The sequence below is a fragment of the Macaca thibetana genome, chromosome 7, assembly GCF_024542745.1.
Source record: "Macaca thibetana thibetana isolate TM-01 chromosome 7, ASM2454274v1, whole genome shotgun sequence".
NCBI lineage: Eukaryota > Metazoa > Chordata > Mammalia > Primates > Cercopithecidae > Macaca > Macaca thibetana.
The window spans coordinates 80,329,911-80,339,065 of NC_065584.1; the positions used below are offsets into that span (position 1 = coordinate 80,329,911).

The 9,155-nt window shown below is 36.3% G+C and overlaps 1 protein-coding gene across 1 annotated transcript; it reads left to right on the forward strand.

The window, feature by feature from the left end:
• Positions 1-518: 518 nt before the first annotated feature.
• Positions 519-1,635, forward strand: LOC126959952 (high mobility group protein B2-like). Its single transcript, XM_050799755.1, has one exon. The coding sequence runs from the start codon at positions 621-623 to the stop codon at positions 1,248-1,250; it is 630 nt and encodes a 209-aa protein (XP_050655712.1). The 5' UTR covers positions 519-620; the 3' UTR covers positions 1,251-1,635.
• The last annotated feature ends 7,520 nt before the right edge of the window (positions 1,636-9,155 follow it).

The following is a 9,155-nucleotide window of genomic DNA, read 5'->3' on the forward strand; positions in this document are numbered from 1 at the left end:
TCACCTGTGGTCGGGAGTTTGAGAGCAGTCTGACCAACATGGAGAAACCCTGTTTCTACTAAAAATACAAAATTAGCAGTGCGTGATGGTACATGCCTGTAATCCCAGCTACCTGAGAGGCTGAGGCAGGAGAATCGCTTGAACCCAGGAGGCGGAGGTTGCGGTGAGCCGAGATCGCACCGCTGCACTCCACCCTGGGCAACAGGAGCAAAACTATGTCTCAAAAAAAGAAAAGAAAAAAAAGTTAATTACATGCCTAACTTATAAACTTTAGATAATTGGAGCTACCCTGAAAATAAAATCAGTCATTATTATGATATATCTTTTCCTGTTTTTTTGTTTTGTTTTGTTTTGTTTTTCATTGGAAGGTAGAACTCTAAATATTTAATTTCATTATTTCTTTCATGTTCAGAGATAAGCTTCTCTGTTATTCCAGCATAATTTATAATTTTTCTCCAGAAATATGTTACATGAAAAAATGTATTTTACTTTCTTTAATTTAAATACATATAGAAGCGGAGCCCCGCCAGCGCCCGCCCTGGCAGCTGCGGGCTCCGCACCGACCCGCCGGCTTCCCCTCTCCCTCCTCCGCCCCGTCAGGTGGACGCTGATCTGTCACCATGGGTAAAGGAGACCCCAACAAGCCGCGGGGCAAAATGTCCTCGTATGCCTTCTTCGTGCAGACCTGCCGGGAAGAGCACAAGAAGAAACACCCGGAGTCTTCCGTCAATTTCGCGGAATTCTCCAAGAAGTGTTCGGAGAGATGGAAGACCATGTCTGCAAAGGAGAAGTCGAAGTTTGAAGGTATGGCAAAAAGTGACAAAGTTCGCTATGATAGGGAGATGAAAAATTACGTTCCTCCCAAAGGTGATAAGAAAGGGAAGAAAAAGGATCCCAATGCTCCTAAAAGGCCGCCATCTGCCTTTTTCCTGTTTTGCTCTGAACATCGCCCAAAGATCAAAAGTGAACACCCTGGCCTATCCATTGGGGATACTGCAAAGAAATTGGGTGAAATGTGGTCCGAGCAGTCAGCCAAAGATAAACAACCATATGAACAGAAAGCAGCTAAGCTAAAGGAGAAATATCAAAAGGATATTGCTGCATATCGTGCCAAGGGCAAAAGTGAAGCAGGAAAGAAGGGCCCTGGCAGGCCAACAGGCTCAAAGAAGAAGAATGAACCAGAAGATGAGGAGGAGGAGGAGGAGGAAGAAGATGAAGATGAGGAGGAAGAGGATGAAGATGAAGAATAAATGGCTATCCTTTAATCATGCGTGTGGAATGTGCATGTGTGCTCAGGCAATTGTTTTGCTAAGAATGTGAATTCAAGTGCAGCTCAATATTAGCTTCAGTATAAAAACTGTACAGATTTTTGTATAGCTGATAAGATTCTCTGTAGAGAAAATACTTTTTAAAAATTGCAGGTTGTAGCTTTTTGACGGGCTACTACATAGTTAGATTTTACAGCTTCTGATGTTGAATGTTCCTAAATATTTAATGGTTTTTTTTAATTTTTTGTGTATGGTAGCACAGCAAGCTTGTAGGAATTAGTATCAATAGTAAATTTCGGGTTTTTTAGGATGTTGCATTCTGTTTTTTTAAAAAAAAATTTGTAATAAAATTATGTATATTAAAAAATAAATAAATAAATATAGCATTAGTGAGACGTATTAATAACATTCCTCTAAATAATAAGGTTCCTCCACTTCACCCTCTACCCCAGTGTAATCATTATCCAATATAAACAGGAAAAAATGAGAACTACTTCAATTTATGAAAATATTTAGTATTGAAGACATGCCATTTCACCCCCCACTTTTGCTTTTAATCTACTGTGTTGATAGATTTGAACTCTGATTGGTTTCTATCAAACTAGTTGGAATTCATTTGTTACACTAGAATGCCTTTTTATTTATGACCTGCGTCTTGCAAGAAAACAAGATGAACTGACTTCATCAGTATCTATAGAAAGCGTTTCCTCTACATTTTTTTTTTTTTTTCCTGCATACAACTTGAAATCCTGCTTTAGGAATTTATTCAAGCACTATTGAAATTTCTCTGGTAAAAATGACTCCGTTGAGTTACTTCAAAGTTTGGTTGAGAGAGGTTATTATATAGAAACTTATATAAATTTGGACAACATATTGAAAGAACTATTTTTGCTCTGAAACTTCAACTGCTCAGAAGTATCCCTTACTATTAAGATTTTCTTATTATTAAAATAGAAATGCCTCTGGGATAGGTAGCATATGTCATCTCTCACACCTTATTGAAAATGAGTTTATTAGAAAGAGAAAGTACCAATTGCCTGGGGAGGAAAGATGCTGAATACGGAGAATTGGAAAATAAAAGCAAATCTGTCAACTATGTTTTTGTTGATATATGAACTGTGCAGTATTTCTGTGGTAGTGAGAGATCTGTTGTATCAAGTTCTTTGGATATGATCTCTTGGTTAAAATGATTGAGTGCTCAAAAAAGAGATCTAAAAGTTTTACAGAGAAAAATGTACAAGATACCCAAAATGGTGTGTGATATTAACAATAACTTTAAATTCGATTGAAGTCAAAATCACTATGGCTTCTAAGGCCTTGAATACTTTTTGTTTATTTCAGTCTGCTTCTTGATACAGACTGTAGAAGCTTCCTGAGATTAAGGGTCAACTCTTCTCCTCATTTCCCACATTGTTCTTTATATTCCACAATACTTGGATGATAGTACATGTTAAATAAATTCATATTAATTGCAGTTATATATTTACTTAGTTATACCTTTATTTGTTTACTTGCTTTGCTTTTATAATTTCCATGCATACTCCCTTTCTATAAGGGAACTTCATCAGATTCACAAAAATACAGTCTATTTTGAGGTCAGACATATTATCTTATTTCTTTAGTCAATGTAGAATTACAGACTCAAGAAAAACACCTGTTTTTTTTTTAGCACTAATTACTTGTATTATTTCAAAGAACACATTCACTGAAGAGAAGTAATACCTTTATCAGTAATTTTTAAATCTCTATGTATATATTCACCTAGTATAAACTTTTATTGTATAAAAATTTAAATCACAAGCCTTGTACCTCTTAAAGAAATGCTGATTCTTCTTTATGTAATTATTTTGAATTTAGAAGAACTGCATATGTAATTACTCAACAATTCAACTTCTTCAAGATGAAATTTTATTATATAATACATACAATGTTGATAACTTTGGTAGCTAAACTTTAATTTTTCTATTTTCTGCTTTTGTGATTTTATGTTTTGGACTAAAACCTTCCTCAATGTTTTGACATACTTTTTATTTCAGCATATTATTTTTAATGTTCTCTAACAGAAGCAGTCATTTTTGTAACAGTAATCAATTTTAAACATTCATACTGGCTGTTTGCAATGATTTATAGGGATTGCAACTGAGAAATTATGGTTTTTGAATTAAAATACAGACTTTCACTGTAACTATTACCATAGTACTAGGTGTTTATGTGTAATTAAGCATAACATATTATTGCTTGAAGACAGGTATATGATATCAATTAAATATTTATGTGCATAAATGTTTACAGACACTTGTATAACCAAAGAACTGTATGAAATTATATAAACCAAACCAACTGCATTAGAAAGGCAAATTTGAAGATGTGGGGGCAACAAATGGGTTGGAAGTAGAATGAGACCAACAACTGAAAGATTTTTCTTCAGAAACATGTAAGTCTTTTGAGTTGCTAAGGGAGCATGCATTAATTTTATAATGCCAACATTATAAAATTAAATTCAATGTTACTATTTTAAAACATTAGGGACAAGAACAATCTAAAGAGAAATATAGCTAAACATCTTAGTTATTTTATACTTGAAACATAATTCCCATCCACATATTTTTTATTATTGTGTGAAAGACAGTTTTCAATAAAATCAGAATTAAAGAGATGATATTCAACCAAATCACTTCTACAATTTAGAAGTTTTGAAGGGGAAGATTTTTCTACACTTATATATCATATTTCTATAGGACAGGTGATATTTCAGTAAACCCAAAGATGAAGAAAACATTATATATGCTGAATGTTTCATTTAAAATTTTCAAGCTGTATATTTAAATAACAAATATCTTTGTTTTTGACTCTATATTATACTATTGTAAGCACTCTTAAATGAGTTTCTACATTATACAGCACAGGTTTTCATTATGTTATCATTGATATTGGCATATTTCTTCATATGAAATATGGGATACTCTAGAATTTTATATACTTACTATAATGTAATTGCTGTGTGACTCTACAGATTTCTTCATATTTTGTTCTTCCTTTGGAGTATAACATTTAGAAATGTGCTTATAATAAAGTGTTATATTTAATTAATTGTACTCAAAATTTCAACTGCTTTTTGTATGGGAAAACTAGACGTTTTATCTTCAATCTTCACTTGACTGAGAGTTATACAATCTTTACTTCTTCACATTCATAAGATTTATCTTAATTTTCTTTAACGGTTAGTTTTTCAATTCTCATTTTCAAAGTTTTGTTGGGCTTCAGGAGTATGTAACCATATATATTTTTTATTTCTTTTAGCTTTAACAGATTAAGTTTGAAATATGACTCATTTACAATATTTTTGTATGTGTTATCAGTCATCTTTTAAATAAATATTCCTTTAGTACAAGTTTACATGCAATCGTCTGGGGAACTTTCTAGTATAATACAGAATGACTACAAGAGGAAGGACATTTAAAATTTGCAAACTGAAGGAAATAAGTTTTAAAAAGAACCTATCTTTTTAATACAAATGTCCAATAATTCCCTGTTGTTTTTCTTTAACTAAGTATTCACTGAGCCTATAATAGACTCATATTTCTGGAACATAGATCGGTAAGTCTCTTGAAGATTCCAGGAAGTAGGAACTGATATGGTTTGGATGTTTGTCTTCTCCAAATCTCATGTCGAAATGATTCCAAGTGTTGGAGGGGGGACTTTGTGGGAGGTGATTAGATCACGGGGGAGGATCCCTGATGAATGATTTAGCACCCTGCACTGGATGATAAGTGAGCTCTTGCTCAGTAAATTCACAGGACATCTGGTTGTTTAAAAGAGTATGGGAACTCGCCCCCACTTCTTGCTCCCTCTCTCACCATGTGGCATGATGCTTCCACTTTGTCTTCAGCCATGATTGTAAGCTTTCTGAGGTCATCACCAAAAGCAGATGCCTGCACCATGATTCCTGTACAGTCTGCAGAACTGTGAAGCAAAATTAATCTTTTATCCTTATACATTATGTAGTCTTAAGAATTTCTTTATAGCAACACAAGAGTGAACTAACACAGAAAATTGGTACTGAGAGTGGAGTATTTCTATAAAGATACCTGAAAATAAGGAAGCAGCTTTGCAGCTGGGTAACAGGCGGAGTCTGGAATAGTTTAGAGGTCTCAGAAGAGGACAAGAACATGAAGAAAAACTTGGAACTTCTTAGAGACTGATTAAATTATCGTGATCAAAATGCTGACAGAGATATAGATAGTGAAGTCTAGGTTGATGAGGTCTCAGATGGAAATGAGAAACTCACTGGGAACTGGAGTTAAGGTAACCCCTGTTATGCTCTAGCAAAGAACTTGGCTGCATTGTGTTCATGTCCTAGGGATCTGTGGGTGTTTGAAATTAACAGTGATGACCTAGTGTATCTGGTAGAAGAAATTTTTAAGTAGTAACGCTTTCAAGAAGTAGATTGACTGCTTTGAATAGCCTATGATCAGATGTGGGAGCACAGAAATTACTTAAAGTTGAAACATATCTTAAAGGGAAGCAGAGCATAAAAGCTTGGAAATTTGCAGTCTGGCTCTGTGGTAGACAGATAATCCCAGCAGGCTATGGAGCAACCACTTGCTCGGGAGAGTTACATGACTAAAAGTTAGTCAAGTTGCTAATGTTTTAGACATTGGGAAAAATCCCTTGAAGCCATTTAAGAAATCTTCCAAGCCACCCCTCTCATCTCAGACCAAGAAGCCAAGGGGGAAAAAATGATTTCGTGAGCCAATACTTCATACCACCCAAGAAGGCTATTCCCTGCATCCCTGCTGCTCCAGCTCCACCTATTGCTCAAAGGGCCCCAGGTACAGCTTGAGCTGCTGCTTCACAGGGCACAAGCTATAAGCCTTGATGACTTCTATTTGGTGATAAGCTTGCAGGCACATCGAGGGCAAGAGTGAAGGAGGCTTGGAAGCCTCCATTTAGATTTCAGAGAATGTATGAAAACCCTGGATGCCCAGGCAGAAACCTGCCACAGGGCTAAATTCCCCACAGGGAAACACTACTAAGGCAATGCCAAGGGAAAATATGGAGTTGGAGCCCCCATACAAAGTCTCCCCCAAAGGAATTGTCTGGTAGGTCTGTGGAAAGGAGACTGCTGCCACTGACAGTAGAGGACACTGTCAAGGGGACAGTAGAACCACTGACAGACTGCAGCTTCAGCATAGAGAATCTGCAGACACTCAACTTCAACCCACAAGAGCAGCCCCAGGGGAGGCACCCAGCAGAGCCATGGGGCAGAGCTGCTCAAAAACCTTGAGAGCTCTCTCCTTGCACCAGTGTGCCCTGAATACAGACATGGAGTCCAAGGAAATATATTTTGGAGCTTTAAGATTTAATTACTGTCCTGATGGGTTTCAGACTTGTGTGGAGCCTATGACCCCTTTCTGTGGCTGATTTCTCCGTTTTGTAATAGGAATGTCTATCCAATGCCTGCACTGCCATCGTATCTTGACAATAAAAACTTGGTTTTGATCTCATGGGCTCATAGATGTAAGAAGCTCACCTCCAGATGAGACTTTGGATGTTGGACTTGGGACTTGGGACTTTTGAGTTAATACTGAAATGAGTTAAGACTTTGGAGGGCTATTGGGAAGGGATTATTATTTTGAAATGTGAGAAGAACATGAGATTTGGGGGACCAGAGTGGAATATATTTGGCTATTTGTCCCCTCAAAAATCTCATGTTAAAATTCAATTCCCAAAGTTGGAGTTGGAGCCTGGTGGGAGGTGATTCCATCATGAGGTTAGATCCCTCATTAATGGCTTAGCACCATCTCCTTGGTGATAAGTGAATTCTCACTCAGTGCGTGTGAGATCTGATTGTTTAAAAGAGTATGGGATGTCTCTCCTTCCCTCTCTCACCATAGAACTGTATGGTTTTCCTTCACCTTTCACCATGATTCTAAGCTTCCTTGGACCCTTACCAGAAGCAGATGACTGCACCATGCTTCCTATACAGCCTACAGAACTGTGAGCCAAAATAAACCTATTTCCTGTAAGTCACCCAGTCTCAGGTATTCCTGTATAGAAATGCAAGAATGGATTAACATAAGATCATAACTAAAAATCATGTTAATTGATATGATTTGGCTGCACCCCCACCTAAATCGCATCTTGAATTGTAGTTCCCATAATCCTTACATGTCATTGGAGGGAAACTGTGGGAGGTGATTAGATTATGGGGGAAGTTCCCTCATGCTGTTCTCATGATAGTGAGTGAGTTCTCACAAGATCTGATGGTTTACAAGGGGCTTTACTCACTTCACACTACTTCTTTCTCCTGCCACTATGTGAAGAAGGATGTGCTTTCTTCCCCTTTTGCCATGATTGTAAGTTTCCAGAGGCCTCTGCAGCCATTTGGAACTGTGAGTCAATTAAACCTCTTTCCTTTATAATTACCCAGTCTCGAGTATGTCTTTATTAGCGGCATGAGAACAGACTAATACAGTAAATTGGTACCAGGAGTGAGGTGCTGCTGTAAAGATACCCAAAAATGTGGAAGTGACTTTAGAACTGGACAAGAGGCAGAGTTTGGAACAGTTTGGAGGGCTCTGAAGACAGGAAATGTGGGAAAGTTTGGAACTTGCTGAAAAATGTTATTGCATATATCTTATATTTTAGATTAATATAAAATACATAAATTATTATCCCAAAACTATATTTTAAGCAAAATGAGAACATGCAATTGTCAAAGTCAAGATTCTTAAATTAACTCAATTAATGCTACTGTAATGAGAACTTAGAAAAAACACAACTTCTAAGCAGAAACCATCCAGTAAGTAATCAAACCAAAAACACATCATGACATCTGTGTTTCTTGAATATAGGCCATAGAAAAAGCAGAGTGTGGAAAATGAGCATGACCCAAGAGATATGCATGTTAATAGTGCATATGGATGGTCCTTAATTGAAGCCAGTATCAGGAAGACAGCAAAAGAAATAAGTAAATAAATACAAATAAATTAGATGAGGATTTTCTAGTTGATCAAGAGATAAAACGAAAAGGTCTTAACACCTTTTGTAATGCCCAGTTATGCAACAATTAGAGTATATTTACTTATGTATTCCAATATTTATGAAGCAGTTACTGTATAACAGGTATGTTATATATACTAGTATTATGAAAATGTCTAAGTTTAGTGCTTGCTTGTGAAAGTTACCTGCTGAGTAGAGCTTTGTAGAAAACTCGGTATTTCTCTTGACTATCCTTCTCCAGTTTAGCCTGTTTCAATTTTTAGAAATTCCAAGTAATTAGAGTAGGTTTGGACCTACTGGTCAGAGAGACAGTCTGGTATTTAGCCTCCCACTGTGTGTGTCTGAGTGTTTGTGGGTTGTGTGCATAAGTGTGTATGGCTGTGTTTTGGAAAAGGACCCAACATTCTTAATAGGAAAGGGGTTAGAGATACAGACAAATAAATCTAAGTTTTCTGAGTTTTCGAGGTTCAGACTTTCTAATTCTTCTTTCATTCCTGGATATATTAAGTATTCCACGACCTTATAGACCTTTGTAATATCTTCATTACGCCACTTGCCACATTCTCTTTCCTCATCTAAATTCATAATATTTTTATTATGGTTTTCTAAGTTATGATGCTCTAATGGACATATTGTGTTAGACATGTTTCAATTATAATAAAGTTTTAATTGAATGAGTAAAACAATGACCCAGTAGTTCAGCATCCAATGCCAGTAACTTTTATGAAAACCACATGCTCCCATTTGAGCAGAGGCAGCTGGAATTGTTAGAATGAATACTGGAATACATTAACCAGCTTATGAGCATGGTGTATGGATATTGTTGGCAACTAGCACAGATTTTAGGTTATACCTTTTCAGTCAACACTATTCCATAGTAAA